At 36.1% G+C, this 21,035-nt stretch overlaps 1 protein-coding gene across 1 annotated transcript in view; it reads left to right on the top strand.

Moving 5' to 3' along the window:
- Positions 1 to 8,633: 8,633 nt before the first annotated feature.
- LOC123562398 (zinc finger SWIM domain-containing protein 8-like) overlaps positions 8,634 to 21,035 on the top strand; it is a 57,086-nt gene continuing 44,684 nt past the window's right edge. The window contains exons 1-2 of the mRNA XM_053537327.1: positions 8,634 to 9,081; positions 20,828 to 20,984. Of these exons, the coding sequence (XP_053393302.1) occupies positions 8,898 to 9,081; positions 20,828 to 20,984 (341 nt within the window). The 5' untranslated portion in view covers positions 8,634 to 8,897. The remainder of the gene's footprint in view (positions 9,082 to 20,827; positions 20,985 to 21,035) is intronic.

Raw genomic sequence — 21,035 nt, 5'->3', positions numbered from 1 at the left:
TGGTTGGAGAAAAAAAATGAATCTAAGAAAACGTTTTCGTAAAGGCTTGGAATCTGCAGGACAAATCTCTGTTTTGATGATTCATTCGTGAATAGAAGTTTTCTATGTTGGAGGCTTCAATTAACTTTTTTAAATCAACATATTGTGTATTATACAGTGAAATAAAACATACAGGTCAAAATGCCTGTTTTTGAGACATTTGCTCTTGATTTAAGAAAACCACAAACTTCAAACGGATTTAAAAAGCACATGAATTATTCACATGCGCAACATAAATTGGGGCCGGGAAATCCTATATAGTTGGTCACAGTGGAAGACAAGCAATTTAAAACCATTACTGTATCAGCACAAATCATGCTGTCTCTCAGTTGGTTCCAGTCAACAATTTATGTGTGACCATGTACTACTAATAACGATAGAGGTCTCACTCGACGCTCCTTCTTGTGGGGGAGGCGGGGGTGGGGGGTGGGGATGCACATAGTTATTAATAAAGTTATACTTATTGAGTAATTTTTAAAAGCTATTTTGTCAGTGTCTTTTAAAAATTAAGGCACATAAGTGATGGGCTCAAATAAGCTAAATGATAAGATAAGGAGAATTTCATCATAATAAGCTGAAGTCTACGGATTAGTTTACTTGATATTTGATAATATTTGTTTAAATGGTTCACAAAACGGGACGACTGGAAATTAAAATAATATGTTAGTGCTGACTCGGGAGGTGGAACCAACCTTCTTGATCTTCATCTCCCTTGTATCACCTGAATTGGACAGAGGGGATAACGGCCATTCCTTATCCTCCTATGCGAACCGGTTCAAATTAAGAGGGAGCCGGTTACTAGTATGGGTTTGTATGGGATAATCAGATCCCTTACCAAAAAAAAATCAGTCTGCAAATAGTTTTGTTAAGGTCGTGTAATTCAATGTATTGGTGTAGTTCAATATCAGAAAAAATGTATTTGTTATGATCAGATCCGGTGGTAGCACAATCGCCACTTAATTGAAAGATCTTCAGTCCGGTCACTTCGTCACTGATTATTTTTTAAACACCGTGTAATGATTACTGTTTTCGGCATCTATCTAAAGCCAGAAAAGAAATAAAAACAAGCAAACAAATTAATATTGGGTGCACACAAATCAAAGTTTTGGGCATCATCAAGGGTGTTTAACGTAAAACATCACGAAATTCTGTCATTATATATATTCTCTAAGGTATAGGCTAGAAGGTATAAATGTCTCCGCTACTACTTTCTACGTTAAAATAACAATTTGTAAGACCTTTTATCAGCATCTCCAGCCTTTAACTTCCTGCGAGACGACCCTTCTTTTGAAGGCATGTCTTTAGGAAATCAGAAAATACCAACTAAATATGGGATTGACTATATTGCAAGGAAACCATAGTCAAGTGTCTGAGACACGTGATAAAAACACTAACATTACATAGGCAGACATCAAGAAATACCCACTTTCACTTTCATTTTACCCAGCACTTTCGACATAAACTTGGAAGCATATAACTTAGCTTAAAATCGTACCAAGACATTCCTCTTTACAATCAAGCATCATTTAGCTAATATCCGACATGAATATGGCCTTTACTATGCTGCAAAACGAGTAGATGATCATATTAAACAACAAGAGCTGTCGGAGGACAGCAACGCTCGACTATTTAACAGCCTTGTCGCTTGAATGAATAAGAAAGTCGAAAAAGGGGCATAATTTAGTAAAAAAGTGAAATAGGGTTATGGAACCTGCATAGTGCTTATCAGCTCATGACAGTGGACAAGTGTATGAAGTTTCAATCCATTCCCATTAGTGGGCACTGAGATACCAGCTTACTGAAAGAATTTAACCAAAAAACTCCTAAGTTGAAAAAGGGGCATAATTTTGTAAAATGCAAAGTTGAGTTATTGACCCTTTGCACTGCATGTCATATCATGACAGTGAACTAGTGTGTGAAGTTTCAATCCTTTCCCATTAGTGGATACTGAGATACCAGCTTACATACAAAAACTTAACCAAAAATTTCTATGTTGAAAAAGGGGCATAATTTTGTAAAAAAGCAAAATAAAGTTATGGGACCTGCTTTGTGCATGTCAGATCATGACAGTGAACAAGTGTGTGAAGTTTCAATCCATTCCCATTAGTGAGTACTGAGATACCAGCTTACATACAAAACCTTAACCAAAAAATTCTAAGTCCAAAAAGGGGCATAATTTTGTAAAAAAGCAAAATAGAGTTATGGAACCTGTGCAATGTAAGTCAGTTTACCACAGTAAATAAGTGTGTGAAGTTTCAATCCATTCCCACAAGTGGTTACTGAGATACCAGCTTACATACAAAACCTTAACCAAAAATTTCTAAGTCAAAAAAGGGGCATAATTTTGTAAAAAAGCAAAACAGAGTTATGGAACCTGTGCAATGTAAGTCAGTTTATCACAGTAAATAAGTGTGTGAAGTTTCAATCCATTCCCACAAGTGGTTGCTGAGATACCAGCTTACATACAAAAACTTAACCAAATCGGGACGCGGACGCCGACGCGGACGCGGACGCAGACGCCGACGCGGACGCCGACGCATGGGCGAGTCCAATAGCTCTACTATTCTATGAATAGTCGAGCTAAAAACTATTATACAAGCTTTAAGAACATGTTTCTGATCAAATGGTGTCTTGGATACGATCATTCCTGTAATGTAGATCCAATGGCAGTAGTAGGTAATTATGTCTCCCACCACACAGTGGTGTGGGAGACAATTTTGATTTATTCCTCTGTGTGTGTGTGTGTGTGTGTGTGTGTGTGTGTGTGTGTGTGTGTGTGTGTGTGTGTGTCTGTCTGTCACAAATCTTGTCCGCACTCTAAGTCAAAGATTTCTCATCCGATCTTCACCAAACTTGAAAAAAAATGTGTTTGACCATAAGTCCTCGGCCTAATTCGATAACTAGCCAAATCCGCCCAGGCACTTTGGAATTATGGCCCTTGAATTACAGAAAATCGGCCTTTTTACTCTTGTCCGCGCTCTAAGTCGAACATTTCTCATCCGATGTTAACCAAACTTGAACCAACTTTTTTTTACCATAACTCCTCGGCCAAGTTTATTAACTAGCCAAATCGCCCGAGGCACTTCAGAATTATGGCCCTTGAATTACCCAAAATCAGCCTTTTTACTCTTTAAAGGTATATTTGTAACGAGTAAACAGTATATAAAGACTGACTTGCTATTTAGATGATTAGGCAGTTGTGGGAGACATGCGCTTTTCTCAAAAGCAGCTCTAGTTGTATATCATTTGACCAAGTCCCTGACAAATCCTGTGTTGCCCATGGATCTGTTTTTAGCTCACCTGTCACGTAGTTACAACTTACAGGGTGAGCTTTTGTGATCGCCCTTCGTCCGTCGTACGTCCGTCCGCCCACAATTTCTTGTGAACACGATAGATACCACATTTTGCAAGCAATTTTGATCAAACTTGTCAAAAACTTGTATTGGCATGATATCTCAGTTCCTTTCGAAAACTGGCCAGATCCCATGATGGGTTCTAGAGTTATTGCCCCTTAAAGGGCCATAAATTGCTATTTTTGTGCATCAACAATTTCTTGTCTGCACGATATTGGTTTCATTTATGATTTTATTTTAACCAAACTTGCACACAACTTGTATCACCAAAAGATCTTGGTTCATTTCTTGAACTGACCAGATCCTATGATAGGTTTCAGAGTTATGCCCCCTGAAAGGGCCAAAAATAGCTATTTTGACCTTTTCTGCACAATAGCAGCTTTATTTATGACTTGATTTTACCAAACTTGCACTCATCTTGTATCACCATAAGATCTTGGTTCCGTTTTTGAGCTGGCCAGATTATGGGTTCAGGAGTTATGGCCCTTGAAAAGGCCAAAATTAGCTATTTTGACCTTGTCTGCACAATAGCAGCTTCATTTATGATTTTATTTTTACCACTCTTGCACACAATTTGTATCACCATAAGAATTTGATTCCTTTCTTGAACTTGCCAGATTCCATTATGGGTTCCATAGTTATGGCCCCTGAAAGGGCCAGAATTAGCTATTTTGACCTTGTCTGCACAATTGCAGCTTCATTTATGATTTGATTTTAACCAAACTTGCACACAACTTGTATCACCACAAGGTCTTGGTTCCTTCCTTGAACTTGCCAGATTCCCTTATGGGTTCCAGAGTGATGGCCCCTGACAGGGCCAGAATTAGCTATTTTAACATTGTCTGCAGAATTGCAGTTTCATTTATGACTTGAATTTAATCAAACTTGCACAAAACTTGTGTCACCATAAGACCTTAGTTCCTTTCTTGAACCGGCCAGATTCCATAATAGGTTCCGGGGTTATGGCCCCTGAAAGGGCCAAGATTAGCTATATTGACCTTGTCTGCACAACAGCAGCTTCATTTATGATTTGATTTTCACCAAACTTGCACACAACTTGTATCACCATAAGATATCGATTCCTTTTTATACGGCCGAAGGGACGTATTATTTTATCGCCTCGGTGTCAGTCTGTCTGTCTGTCTGTTGGTTAGCAATTTCCCTTCCGCTCTGTAACTCTTGGACCCCTTGAAGGATTTTAAAGAAAATAGAAAAAGTGGAAACTCCACAGATAAAACCTGACACAAATGTTCACCTCATCGAAACGACGTGCAGATCGCATGTTTCGGCTGGCTCACTTCAAGGTCAAGGTCACACTTAGGGGTCAAAGGTCATATGACTTTGTTTTGTGTGTATATTGCTCTGCATTTGCGTTGCATTGCATTGCTCTTATTTTTATTTGGCAGATCCTTCTTTTGTTCACTTACAATAAAAAAAATTTTAATTACTTTCCTTTTATGTTACTATAAATAGCTTATCTAGTTACTTTTTTATTACTGGCCGTAGGGAAAAACCGAGACCACTTTTCTGTGGTACAACATGGATGGTACTTCCAATTTTTAGGTGTATTTTGACATATCTGTACCTTGTAAGAATTTTTTTGTTAAATTTCTTCCATTTGTTGTTCCTGTCGTTTGGACTTAGATATTTTTTCCTGAGGACTTAGATTTATTTTCAATTTCTTCCTTTTCTTGTTCCTGTCCTTTGGGCTTCATCAGTCAAAATTTTGCTCCTATCCTCCTCTAATGTAATCCTTCGGGCATGAAACTACTGGCCTGATTTGAAAATAATTTTATTTGAACTAACTTTAAGAAAATTTCAACTATATTTTCTCATAATTCTTTTTATTGATCTTGATTATGACTTTTTGACCTTCTTGTCCTTAAGTGCAATGATAACTGGTGAGCGATATAGGGCCATTATGGCCCTCATGTTTATTGGTCACCTCCTCTTTTTATTTCATATAAAATAACCTCACTTACTCGGTCACGTCCCAGGTGCGCCTATTTGCAGATGACACAACCATATACACTACAGTAACTTTCCACTCAAACTGCACAATGTTACAAAACGATTTCATTAGGTTAGAAAAAGCTGTGGAAAATGGAATCCAAGTAAATGCCCGGTGAATCACATCACTCACTGAGTTCCCATAAAAACTTCATGGTAAAACAATAGTCTGAGAATACCTTGGCGTCGGCATCAGTCATGACTTTAACTAGAATACGAATATATCAAGAATGATAATTGCAAACCGAACACTAGCTAGGCTGTCTCGAACATCATTTTTTTTTATAAGAAGTTCAAATCACCGTCTTCCAGAACATCAGTCGGACCTCAACTAGAACATGCCTCATCTATATGGTCACTACACAAACAGCCCAACATGCACAAGCTGAAAAAAATCCATTAGCGTACAACCAGATGGGTAAAATGACCACTCCTGTAAAAAACACAAGGATAAATATCCAACAGGGAAAGCCACTTTCCAAAAACGCAGCCTCCCCAAACGTTAACCCAGCACGCGGACGCGCACACGACCAATCCACCCACACACATATGCACACACAAAGTAAACACACAAGGACAAAGCAAACAAATAAAGGAGCATAGTGGGGCACCGCCTTTGAACGGTCAGTAGCAAAATCACCACTGGGGAGCTTAAACCGGTTTATGGTGCTAACCTCACTCCTACCCCCACCATGTTCCAAAGACACGGGACAGTGTAAATAAAAGTAATCCCCGCCAGATGAATCTCTAACAACAAGTAATGGAAACAAAAAGGCATGGCATGTAAAACACAAAAATGCTTCTGTATAATTATATAAAAAGCAAACCTTAAAAACCAAAAACGTATGTACTCAGTGCCTTTGTAGAAGACAGAGCATTAAGAGAAATTCTCTTAAGGGTCCGACAAAACAGGCCAGAAGACAGATATCAAAACAGTTCAGTCCTGGTGGGATGTAAAAACTGCTTATCACCGAGTCCTCCCCCTCTTCCGTCAGACAAATCAAAGATGGAAGCGTAACGGACACTGTCTTGTAACATAATTGCAAAACACTCTTGACTGGCGTACTCTTGAGAACACACGTTTAGATTACTAACTCGTCATGTTCTACATGTCATACCATCACCTTGTAGCTTTCTCCCTCCCAGAATACTAAGAAGGTAGGACCAAGTTAGCCAGACATATGCATCCCCTTATTCGCCGTCAAGTCCTTGTCAGTTGAAAACATTTGAAGTACTCTTTTTCCCCACGCAACAGTTTTCTGGTAGAGGTTACCCAAATATTGCAATAATGTCTGATCTTGAGCTCTTTACGAAGGCAGTGTCACAGTTCAGTTACTAAGTCTTTTTCAGGTTCTCATTGTAGCTGAAAGAACTGTCACGTCTTTCGGAATTTGTTCTTTTATTCTCAATAAAAGCAGACGTGCACCATAAGTTAGTTCAATGTTCCTTTTAACTGGTGTCATACAGGTACATATATATAATACTAGGTAGGATTATTATTTGTGCCATTGATTGACCTCTGCTATTATATCAATGTCATCAAACTTCTCTAATTTCATTTAACAAAATCAATAATAACCAAGTCAATGTAGACCGCCATCACCTCTTGGCATCACCGTCTCAATAACTCAGTGGTAGAGTGTCCGCTTTGAGAACGGGAGGTCAGGGGTTCGATTTCTGTCCATGACATAGAAAGGAATGGAATGGAATGGAATGGATGAATTGGAATGGAATAGGGTAGAATAGAATAGAATAGAATAGAATAGAATAGAATGGAATAGGAATAGGAATAGGAATAGGAATAGGAATAGAATAGAATAGGGCTTATTTCCTATCAAAGGACCCTTTCGGGTACATAACCATCATTATCATACCAGATACTTGAAAAATGGTACCGATATATAGCTCCTTTGCTTCGCACTCAGTATTAAAAGGGTTGTATCAGGAACTGAAATGAGCCCAGGTAAGTATCTGTTACATGTTTGTCGCATATGATAAGAGCTTTGTGGCTTATGTTTTCTGATGATCATATGCGACGTTAAATAAAACTTAGCTTTATCTGTATCTCTACCTAGTTTCACATTCACGTACACAATATTATTCCAACTCCTCCCCCATCCCTCCAAGAACTGTGGTACCTTCCAAGTAATGTACAGTTCAGCCGCAGTTTTGTTCTGTTGGCTGAACAGCTGTCTAATGTATCCTTATTTGAGGTTTTTCTTTTGCTTTTAACCATAGCACCTTAGGTTTATTCTTTTACCCTTGCATTTCGCAAGACCTTTCTCGCACTTTTAACAATTGTCACAGGACTTCTAGCTATGCATTATAATCACTACTGACTGTGAGGATCACCATGTTGCATAGATAGATGCTTTTGCTAGTCTGTTACACTGATCTGTATTAGCGAATACAGAGTCAGTAACAAACCGATTACGAACGTACAGATTTCTGTACAAATACCATAATCCACCGCGCGAATGCTAAAAAAGTAAGGCTTTCCCAAAGAGAAATGTAGCTCAGTTTAAACCTTGGTATTGAATGCATATAGTAAATTGTCTTATTAATTCTGAAAGGATCGTTCAATTAACTAACATAACATGTTAAACCTACAACTATGAAGGTTTAAACAATACACAACTGATAAGCTATATTGTCCATGTTGTAGAATACGTATAAAAATCTAGATCTACAGCATGGTAACTTACTAGAAATTGTTATTCTCCGCAGGTATCTAGTATTGATAATAGCATTGTAATGAAGTATAACTAATTGAAATCGTCTGAAAAACTTCATAAATTAATGACTTTCCATATCCAGTGGGTAAAATTACTAATGTATCTCTATCAATTATTTTTTCTAACACATTCAACTTGTTTGGGTTTAAAGATACTGAATTGTGTGTTACTTTCTTTATTAATGCAAAACTATGCATATTTGTTTTTTTACAGAAATATCGATCTAATGTTTTTGTAAATTCCATCTAGCAGCCGACAAAAAAAAAGATCTAAAATAAAAGGAAGCACTGCGTGACGTTTACATCGATACAGCCAATCAGCGATTGCTATCTTTCACTAATTTTATACCTGGCGATAATATGTAGTATAAACGCGTGGAAGAGTCTAATGCTTTTGCGTGACCAGTTCGTTTCATTTACTAACCAGTTCGTTCATTAACTAACGGACACCTACGGGGGTTATACGGAATTTTACGGACATTGACGAGTGCTTCCGAGTAGGTTTGTTATTGTTGTGACGATCAACATGAATTTTCAACAAAGAGACTAGTTTAACCTCAAAATACCCTTTATTTTGCAAAATTCCACTCCTTAAAAACGCGAGCATGAAAGATTAGAAGTTTATCAAGATGTTTGCAATAATAAAATCTGAAAATGAACTTAATATTTGAAGATTTGAGAATAAAGTTTGGACGTCTGCTGCTTCGATTTTTGACTGATTTTTAGTCGATTTTTGTTCTTGAATATTTTACGCGTTCTAAATGATGGATTTCATGTTTGATTGGGACAATGATGTGGATAGGTTCTCCTTTGATGATAGTGAGCGTTTTGAGGAAGAGTCCATGTGCTCTTGGCTGAGTGAAACTGAAAGTTTGAATAACAACTGGAGGGGATGGAAACGTCAAAATGGTGGACAGACAAGTCCATCATTTTCTAAATCACAAGGTTTGTATATTGTACAAGGAATGCTGAACCGTTTCTGTTAATTTCTGCAGAAAATTGAGATCACTTTGTTTTTGAAAGTAATTTTTATGATCTTGATCTGAAACAGTTCTGTATTTAAAAGTCTGGTTCATAATTCTTGAAGTGTTCTGCTTGGGCAAGCCACATGTGCTACAGCCTAAGGTGATAAACTGACTATACATTGTATGACAAGGTTTTGATAAACGATTGTTTCTGATCAAGAGCATTGTTTGACCTGTTTGAGGGTTTATCCTTAGTCGATTCAGCGCCATTATTGTAGCAGTTATAGGAAGTCATCCTTTAATTCTGAGTAGGTAATACATATTTCACTGATAAAGGGCTATATTAATTACCAGTGTTGACAAGGTAAACTGATCAGAGTCCAGAGAAGCATTTGTACAGGGAGTTGTAACAGGCTATACTATACATAAAGCAAGTTGATTTAAGGCTCAAACTGTATGAACAACTATTTTTTCACCCTTATGCAAACTTAGGGGTTTATTATCATCGAAGTCCTTCAAATTACGGAGTAGGCTACCTTGATTCACAACCATTTGCTTTGTTTACATTTTATCAATGGAGGTCATGTGGCCCAAGTTGTGATGCATAATGGCTACGTTAAAAAAGTGTTTTTCATGTACCTTTAAAGGTGGATAATCAGATTTTGGCCATGTAACGAATTTGTTCGAAACTTTAGCATCTGATCATTTACACTCATTTATGTTCACTTAACACTTAATACAAATTAGATTTTCACTGGAGGTATTTTTAAAATTTCATTTTCCTATCCTGGTTGCCCAACCAAGATAGAGTTATTTTATCATAAGTATAAATTTGATAAACATACTTTGCCTAAGGAAATGTATAAATATTAGACATATTGTAATATAATTGTAAAATATTTGCACTAAAAATTATGTATTTAGATGGAATTCATTAGAAACACAAGTTTGAAAAATTATTATTACAGCCCTTTGCCTATCTTGGTTGCGCAACCAAGATAGATTGGAAATAAATGAATTCAGAAGCTGCACACAGCTTTAAAACTTGCATTTTGGTTCAGATTGTTCAATAGTTGATATGTCTATCAAATGCAAATGTAAAACTAGACATTGTATCGAAATAAAAAGAAATACCCAGCTTTTTATATACTTTCATATTAAAGGGGAGTAATTACAAAATTTTATAAAAATAATAAAATATACATTTCAAATAGGAATCTAACTCTATGCAATCGGTCTTTTTGTTCCTTAAATAATTCTCTACCAGAATATACAAAAAGTAAAAAATGTCATTAAATGTTGATTAAATGTGATTGACCACCTTTAACCCTTAGCAATTTTTTCCCTGGTTTTTCGAACTTTCTGAATAATTCTTAGCCTATCAGAAATAAATATAGGCTATTCCAGTCTCTATCACGTTCGCAGAGTAAGCCCATTGTAATGGGACGGTAAAAGAAAAACCCATGTAAACATAGGAATCGATTAGATCACTGCACTGACGTAAGAGTAACTGAAAGAGGGAAATCTTTCCTATGCCCTCACTGGGTAAGGCTGGAAGAATAGAAACTATTTTGTTAGAGATTTGAAATGTTAATGATTTAATTTTTTGTTACTGTACTGGTAGTGAAACATTTTAAAAGCAAAAACATTGAAAATCATGAAAACCAGATTAATGACTATATTTGACCTTTGGTTTTGCTGTAACTCTGTGATTCCAGCTGGTATGCAAATTTTGATTCCATACCTCATGTTTTTATTTCGATGTAAATGAGATGTGAAATCAAAATTTGTAGTCCTGTTTGGCGCAATATAACCTATAATGTGTTGGTGCGCTGTAAAACCCAAATAAATAAATTAAGTCACGTGATTCAAGTCTCAGGATGCTGTGGTGTCATATCCGTGAAACCAAGGTTTGCAGACATAATTGTTTTGACATGACTGTTTCGGACTAATCCCAGTAGATAACTAAATCGAATAAAATTAATTGGAATAATGATGATATAGCCTTCTTGAGGGCAAATGATACCTTTCCCAGCCATCTGTGGAAAATGACTGTGTGAAATTTTGTTATTTATAATATTGAAACAAATATTTTTGCAAATCCAGTGGAATTTATTATAAATCACTCCTGCCATTTTGTAAACAAGGCTGGATACTTGGAGTGAAATGACTAGTTGAGTGTGGTAATTTTTGCAAAATTAAGCAAGAAGTCAAATAATGATGATCAAAGATAACAATATTAAATGTGTGTGCATATTTTTTTCAGAAATATATTGTAAACTGCAATGGAATTTTTAATAGAAATGCCACTACTTTATAGCAGAACCTGCAGTTTTACCTAAATCTTGCAATGAATGTGAAGTTCCAGGGATAATTAGTAATTTAGTTTATCTGAACTGTAATACAGTATGATAAATATGATATCTGATATGATAAAACAAAACTGCACATCACAATACTGATAATGATATGATATCAGTGAATAAAATATTTAGAAGAAAATTAGATTTCATCTATGAAATTGAATTAAAATCTGTAGGATTTCAGTATCTTTGTCATGATTACAGTATATAAACTTAAAAGAAATAAATTATATCATTCTGTGCTAACTAGAAATTTTTGACAGATATTTGACAGTAAAGTTTCGGCACTATAAACTTTCATCAATGTCAGGTATATATAGTGCAGTCAGTTGGTTTTAGTAGGTGCATGTAGAGCACAAGACAATAATTCTAAGGTTGTGAGTAAGTAAAAATCTTCACAAGGTTCTGACATAAGACAGTAATTATGTCTGAAATCATTTTTCCACAACCACTGGATCATTTTGGAAAATTGATTTACTGGTAGTTACTTGTAGAAAACAAGTTGCAGGGGTGTAAAATTCTTTTTCACACCACTCGCCCTGCAGGACTAGTAGCTAGTAAAATCTACTCGCCCTTAGTGGACAGTCACTCGCCCTAATAATTGACATGTTTAATACTGTCACGTTTTATGAAAGGAGAATTATGTACAAGCAAATTTCAAACTTAACACATAGCTCGAACGCTACATTTCCTTTTTGATTATCCGTTTTTGTTACTCTTTAAATTTCCTTTTCACACCAGACATTCATTTTTCTTTCACTAATTTGTCATCTCCACCACCAAGTTGCTTTCCATAATAACTGCATCGATAGTAAAAATAAACAGTCTAACCCCTGCCGTAGTTTCCCAAAGTGTCAGGAAAGTATTAAACATCAGTTATTTTCATTTTCTCGAGACTTATTTCCTGAAAAAAAAATATTTTGAAGTGTCCTAAAAATATGGACACAATAATCATATTCCACCTACCCGTCTTGAAACGAAAAAAAAAAGTTGATGATCATCGGTAATTATTCTGTTGATAAACTAAGTAATTGGCCTGTTTTCATCATCAATTAACATCCTCTCAAAGAGCTTAAAGAAGTGTGTCGGTATCATGACATCTGAAGTGGAGATCAAAGCGGTATTGTCGCACGAGATTGTCATGGCATTACGTCATATTACAGTTTTCGCGCCATGTGACTATTTGCCCTCAAGGAATATTTTATATATAAAATAAAAAAATACATGTACTAAGATTCATTTAAAACTATTAAAAACCGCAACAACATCATTTCGTTTTATTTTAAAACCACATTTCTATTTACGTCCACAAGACCTTTTTACCCAAAAAAAAAAAAAAAAAATCGTTTTACTCAATGTATTTAAATTACTGCCGCTTTTTCATTGTTTAAGATTTTTAGCTCGACTATTCATAGAATAGTGAGCTATTGCACTCGCCCATGCGTCGGCGTCGGCGTCTGCGTCCGCGTCCGCGTCCCGATTTTGGTTAAGGTTTTGTATGTAAGCTGGTATCTCAGTAACCACTTGTGGGAATGGATTGAAACTTCACACACTTATTGACTGTGACAAACTGACTTACATTGCACAGGTTCCATAACTCTATTTTGCTTTTTTACAAAATTATGCCCCTTTTTCGACTTAGAAATTTTTGGTTAAGGTTTTGTATGTAAGCTGGTAACTCAGTAACCGCTTGTGGGAATGGATTGAAACTTCACACACTTATTCACTGTGATGAACTGATCTACATTGCACAGGTTCCATAACTCTATTTTGCTTTTTTACAAAATTATGCCCCTTTTTCGACTTAGAAATTTTTGGTTAAGGTTTTGTATGTAAGCTGGTATCTCAGTAGTTACTAATGGGAATGGATTGAAACTTCACATACTTGTTCACTATCATGATTTGACATGCACTAAGCAATTCCCATAACTCTACTCTCTTTTTTTCAAAATTATGCCCCTTTTTCGACTGAGCAGTTTTTGGTTAAATTTTTGTATGTAATCTGATATCTCAGTATCCACTAATTGGAATGGATTGAAACTTCACACACTTGTTCACTGTCATGATCTAACATGCACTGTGAAGGTCCCATAACTCTACTTGGCATTTTTACAAAATTATGCCCCTTTGACTTAGCACTTTTTTGTTAAGTTTTTGTATGTAAGCTGGTATCTCAGTATCCACAAATTGGAAAGGATTGAAACTTCACACACTTGTTCACTGTCATGATATGACATGCAGTACAGAGGTTCAATACCTCTACTTTGCATTTTACAAAATTATGCCCCTTTTTCAACTTGTATTCATTCAATTGACAAGGCTGTTGAATAGTCGAGCGTTGCTGTCCTCCGACAGCTCTTGTTTAATTCTGTTTTTTGTTCTTTCTGGTCAAAAGTCCGAATTTTATGCCCATAATATGTATCACGTATTTTCTCTCAGGAAGAAATCAGTAATTAAGATCGCGCTGTTTGAAATTTAACAAATGATTATCAGGAGTGTAAAATTCTTTTTCACACCACTCGCCCTGCAGGACTAGTAGCTAGTAAAATCTACTCGCCCTTAGTGGACAGTCACTCGCCCTAATAATTGACATGTTTAATACTGTCGGTATCATGACATCTGAAGTGGAGATCAAAGCGGTATTGTCGCACGGGATTGTCATGGCATTACGTCATATTACAGTTTTCGCGCCATGTGACTATTTGCCCTCAAGGAATATTTTATATATAAAAAAAAAATACATGTACAAAGATTCATTTAAAACTATTAAAAACTGCAACAACATCATTTCGTTTTATTTTAAAACCACATTTCTATTTACGTCCACGAGACCTTTTTACCAAAAAAAAAAAAAAAAAAAAAAAAAAATCGTTTTACTCAATGTATTTAAATTACTGCCGCTTTTTCATTATTTAAGATTTTTTAATTCTGTTTTTTGTTCTTTCTGGTCAAAAGTCCGAATTTTATGCCCATAGTATGTATCACGTATTTTCTCTTAGAAAGAAATCAGTAATTAAGATTGCGCTGTTTGAAATTTAACAAATGATTATATGAAAATTCCACCGTTTTCATACAAATTTGCTTATATTTCCGTTGATATTTTATTGAAATCTTATTACTTCTCAAGCGATGTTGAAAAACTGAAGCGATAATGTTAAAAAATGAATGCACTACGCCCGTTTTTTGTGTACGTGTCGATAAACAAAAGTAACGGAGATGTGAATTTGATACTACGATAGGTCGCACGTGCTCTCGGAATGGAAAATTACTGGCATGACGTTTTGATATCTTTACGATTCGCGGGTAAATTCCAGTCAAAGTAGCAACTGAACTATCTCAAAGTTTGTTGAGGTTTTTCAAGATGTAATTTCTAAATTTCATTAAAGCTACGACGTAAAAACCACTCGCCTGATCGGTCGAGAACAGCGAGATCCACTCGTCCTATCCATACTTTAACTCGCCAATGCGAGCAGGCGAGTGGAATTTTACACCCCTGATTATATGAAAATTCCACCGTTTTCATACAAATTTGCTTATATTTCCGTCGATATTTTATTGAAAATCTTAGTAGATTTCAAATCGTACTACTTCTCAAGCGATGTTGAAAAACTGAAGCGATAATGTTAAAAAATGAATGCACTACACACGTTTTTTGTGTACGTGTCGATAAACAAAAGTAACTGAGATGTGAATTTGATACTACGATAGGTCGCACGTGCTCTCGGAATGGAAAATTACTGGCATGACGTTTTGATATCTTTACGATTCGCGGGTAAATTCCAGTCAAAGTAGCAACTGAACTATCTCAAAGTTTGTTGAGGTTTTTCAAGATGTAATTTCTAAATTTCATTAAAGCTACGACGTAAAAACCACTCGCCCGATCGGTCGAGTATACAGCGAGATTCACTCGTCCTATCCATACTTTAACTCGCCAGTGCGAGCGGACGAGTGGAATTTTACACCCCTGAGTTGGTATTGGAGTGAAAGCCTAACCAACTGTAGACTTCAAGGAACATAAATAAAATGTTTATTGATTTGAGTCCAAGATCATGGTGTGTTGAATATTTTAGTAACCTTTGAATATAGGCTTCTACATGTACTTGTTTAAAAACTCCTAACACAGAATGCAACCAAGCATTAAGAAATAGCAGACTGAATGAGTCTGTTAATGAGAGGTGATGAAATATGCCATATCCTTCACATCCCCTGGCACTGGCTTTAGTGGAAAATGGAGAAGTATTAATCCATTGCCGACAGTTTTATTCTGAAATAATTTAAGGTACAGTTAAGTCATAAATTGTCTTGACAAAATTACATATTTTGTCTTCTTAAGCCCTGAAATTTTTTCACATGGTCTTTGATATTTTTGGTAAAAACTTGAAGAATGGCTCCAGCTTCTCTTAAATAAAAATGCTGCTAGATAAAATATGAGAGTGATGAGCATTTGTAGTGGTAAATTTTTGTAGACTTATTTCTGAGCCTTTTCATGTCAGAACTATGCAAAGGGTATAGTTGTACAAGTTTTAAATATCTTTTTGACAAAAATGACCTACTAATTTGTTTATTTGTCAACTCAAAGAAAGAAGAATGAACTTTACAGAGCGTTGAGTGGCCAAAGTATTGCACCTATAACACATATATTGAGACTTGAATTATGATATAATGGGACTTAATCATCCACAGATCATAAGCTCATTATATTAGCCTCATATGTCAACATAGTCATTATTGTCAGATTACACCAAGTAATCAGACACTAAGTCAGCACCCACTGGGTTATTGACCTATATTAGTACAGGCCATTCACATTTATTGACAATATTATGGACATAAAAAAATCCTTTGTGCTTTAAAAATATCGAGTTGTTTCGGTTTTGTAAAGTACAGATATAAATTTTGTATATATATGTAGCAGGGTTCGCCACTAACTTATTTGAGCAGGGTGCCCAAAGGAATCTTTACTTCTTAAATCTGGGGGTCCTCCCCCTCTTAATGTGATATATAAAAACAATGGCGACAGGTTTTTAAGACAATTTATTGAGAGTTTTATCTTTATTTTTATTTATCTTTGGCCAAGATAAATAGGAATGCAGGAGGAATCCCCAGCTTTTAGAAGTTGGTGTTCCTCCTCAAAATTTGGGATCCTTGGGCCCCTGGGACACTGTTAGTGTCGAACCCTGTGTAGTGTAGAAAATCAGAAAATAACTTAACACAACCTAAGTTTCTATTTTGGAGTTGGTAACAGGTTTTATTAGGAACTATTTTTGCATGGCCCAGTTTTATCTTGTGTAGATAGCAAATAAATATAAGATTGTTTTTCCCCCAAGTTTTTCTATAAGTTCATACCCTGAGCAAGTTCAAAACCATTAAGTCCCTGGGACAGTCAGCTTGTTTTATTGGTTGACTTGACATTTGTGCATGTTCAATTGAAACTGCTGTAATAAATCTAATGGTATTGATTCATTGATCTTTCACTGTATTCAGGCATTGTTGTCAGACGCATTCATTATAGGTTCAAAGCCGAGCTGTATAGAATTTAAACCAAAATTTGAGCTAAGAAACTGTCACTTTCAGTTGATGCATAGCACAATTAATGTATGTTTTAGGAAATTTGAATTTCAAATGAAACTTTTAAATCATTCTTCTATTTATGCATAACTGTTACACAAAATGCATTTATAAGTAGTGTATAACATCCTGTACTTTAAACTCAGAACAAGGTTAAAGAATTGTTTTGTAAGTAGTTATTATGGACTTGAGTTCATTGCCTTAGTTACAAAATTGATGATTAGTGGTGCATTTGAGTGAAAAACATACAGTAGTACAATATATTGCCATTTAAGAGAAGAACAAGATATCAAGGATAGCACATAGATCTGACCTTTTCACTATTTATCAGTCCCTGAAGGATATGTCATTGAACAGTTTTCAATGCTGTCCTGGAATCAAATGCTAACAAGGGCCAGTTTCTGTTTATTTAGGTATTCTCCTTAACCTTGACCCTGCTAAATTTCTACAATGGACTGGTCCATCATTCAATTTGGGCAATACCATTACCATTTAACTTTTGAAGGGGTGTTCAATGAAAATTTACTGACTGAATAGCAAACAGTGCAGACCATGATCAGCCTGCAAGGAGGTGCAAGTTGATCTTGATTTGCACTGGTCGTAAGGGCAGAATCAGGCTAAAGATTAAATGCAATTTGGACACGATTCCCTAGTTGATACAGATATTAACAGTTTTAGGTTGCTACAATTTCAAGAAAGCGGCTCAAACTTCTAAGCTCACCTGAGCTCAAAGTGGTCGGGGTGAGCTATTGTAAACACTCACTGTCTTTCATACAATATTAGTCTGTTGTCTGTCCACACTTCTCTTCAAACAATATCTTTCCTTCAAAACCATTTGGTGGAAGTTAATGAATCTTGGCTTGGATGTTCCTTGTAAGGTCCTCTCACAATTTTATTTATATGGGGGCACTTGGTCTTTTTTGGGGGCTGTTATAGGAAAAAAAATAGGAACACATTTAAACAGCTTCTTTTTATGATTTGCTTGAGGGATCTTCATCAAACTTTGTCTGTAAATAGCATCTTTATAAGGTCCTCTTTCATTTTGTTCAAATGGGGGCCACTTAACCCAAAAAAAATCTCTAAACAAGTTCTTTTCCTGAACCGCTGGATGGATCTTCATCAAACTTGGTCTGTAGCATTTTTAGCTCACCTGAGCCAAAGGCTCATGGTGAGCTTTTGTGACCGCTCAATGTCCGTTGTGCGTCGTCTGTCCGTCAACATTTTCTAAAAAAATCTTCTTCTTGAAAACCACTGGGTAGAATTACACTAAACTTCATGGGAATGATCCTTATGTGGCCCCCTTTCAAAATTGTTCAAAGAATTGAATTCCATGCAGAACTCTGGTTGCCATGGCAAGCTAAAGGAAAAACTTTAAAAAATCTTCTTGTCCAAAACCGCAAGGCATAGAGCCTTGATATTTGGCATGTGACATCATGTAATGGTCCTCTATGAAAATTGTTCGAATTGTGCCCCTGGGGTGAAGAGAGGCCCCGCCCCGGGGGTCACAAGTTTTACATAGACTTATATAGGAATAAACTTTAAAAATCTTCTTGTCTAAAACCACAAGACATAGGCCTTTGATATTTGGTATGTAGCATTGCCTTGTGGTCCTCTACCAAAATTGTTCAAATTATAACGCTGTGGTGAAAATAGGCCCTGCCCTGGGGGTACCAGTTTTATATATACTTGTATAGGAAAAAACTTTAAAAATCTTCTTGTCTGAAACTGCAAGACCTAGGCTTTTCATATTTGATATGTTGCATTGCCTTGTAGTCCTCTACCAGAATTGTTCAAATTATGCCCCTGGGGTGAAAAGAGGCCCAGCCCTGGGGGTCACTTGTTATATGAGTTATATAGGAATAAATACTTCAAATATTATCAGATCATATTTCCTAGACTGCTTAATTATAATTACCCGATGACCCCAAGTGATTAGGGGTCACTTGACTGTGACCTTGACCTACTGGCCTACTTTCTTGTTTTTTTAGATACAGCCTTGAAATTTGGATGACATGGACAGGTTTGCACACCGCTTTAAATCTGACTTTTAGTGACCATGAATGTGACCTACTGACCAACTTTCTAATATTTTAGCATCAGTTTGCCATTTTAAACATGTGGCTCTTATTACTCAGGGGAGCGATTCAGGGTCATCATGACCCTCTTGTTATTAAGTTCTAAAGCCCTCTACAGATGGTAGGTTTTTGTTGTACAACACTAATTATCTCAAAGATGTACAATTTTGAAATTGTACATTTTTCACATACAGACAGTATTCCATTCCCATATAAATCACAGAGATTTACCTAGTAAACATAGTGCATCAGGTACTGAAAAGAATGTACCGTAACTATTAATAATAAAAATAATATTCACCTTTTTATGTCCCACGAATTTGATAACGCATGACACAAATGAGCCACGCCATGAGAAAACCAACATAATGGCTTTGCGACCAGCATGGATGCAGACCAGCCTGTGCATCCGCGCAGTCTGGTCAGGATCAATGATGTTTGCTTTCAAAGTCTATTGCAATTAGAGAAACCGTTAGCGAACAGCACGGACCAGACTGCGCGGATGCTAGTCGGAAACGCACTATGTTGGTTTTCTCATGGCACGGCTCAAATCATTTAACTTTTCAGTGTCATCCTTTTTCCATTATGCATTAGAAGCCATTTTATATTCAGATTCGTGTTTATTTTTTGGGCAATTTTAGCCCTCAACAGACGGTAGGTTTTTGTTGTACAACACCAATTAAATTTAAGATGTACAGCCAAATATTATCGTGTGTAGGATGCTATTCCTTGATTTCGTAAATCTTAAGTCTTGACTTACAGATTAGGACATGTTCTGTTGTGTAAGTTTTGCCTTACGTGCCACCCACGTTGACAAGCAACAAATTGGTAAATAATTAGTTGATAAGAGGCAAGTGAATGAAATTCCAGAAACAATTGCTCAAAAAATAAACACAAATCTGAATATAAAATGGCTTCCAATGCATAATGGAAAAAGGATGACACTAAAAAGTTAAATGATTTGAGCCGCGCCATGAGAAAACCAACATAGTGCGTTTCCGACTAGCATCCACGCAGTCTGGTCCATGCTGTTCGCTAACGGTTTCTCTAATTGCAATAGGCTTTGAAAGCAAACATTATTTATTCTGACCAGACTGTGCAGATGCACAGGCTGGTCTGGATCCATGCTGGTCGCAAAGCCACTATGTTGGTTTTCTCATGGCGTGGCTCATTTATGTCATGCCTAGTCAAATTCATGGGACATAAATATATTTTATACATAAATATTATTTTTTATTATTAATGGTTACATTCTTTCCAGTACCTGATGCACTATTTTTACTAGGTAAATCTCTGTGATTTATATGGGAGTGGAATACTGTCTGAATGTGAAAGATGTACAATTTTAAAATTGTACATCTTTGAGATAATTAGTGTTGTACAACTAGAACCTACTGTCTGTTGAGGCCTTTAGATTTATGAAATCAAGGAATAGCATCATACACACGATAATATTTGGCTGTACATCTTGAATTTAATTGGTGTTGTACAACAAAAACCTACCGTCTGTAGAGGGCTTTACATTCTACATTGGGTGACTTAGGCCCATTTTAGCCACTTGTATTTTTTTTTTCACTTTTACTATTGTCTTAGTAAAAATCTGTCCTGGCTTTATCTATCATATGTTTTGAGAAGAAAAGGACTATAATTATGCAGAGCTGCATTAACAGCTGAAATATGCAGAAATAGTTTTCTTTTAACTTTTAATTTAATGTTTCAGAAGGCCATCCTGTTTTATCTCTGGTAGAGCTAGCCTCTCAGACAGTGGCTTGTAACATCCCATATGGTGTGGTAGAGAAATACCCCCAGCCTATCCCAGAACCACTTCAGCTTAGAATCACATACTGGAGCTTCCCAGACTGCGAGGAAGATATCAGGTCAGTTCTTTTTATCATGTGAAGACACAATTTTATAGGTTGACTTCACTA

Source organism: Mercenaria mercenaria, chromosome 2 (assembly GCF_021730395.1).
Source record: "Mercenaria mercenaria strain notata chromosome 2, MADL_Memer_1, whole genome shotgun sequence".
In the NCBI taxonomy this organism is placed as follows: domain Eukaryota; kingdom Metazoa; phylum Mollusca; class Bivalvia; order Venerida; family Veneridae; genus Mercenaria; species Mercenaria mercenaria.
This window is presented reverse-complemented; position numbering and strand designations above follow the sequence as displayed.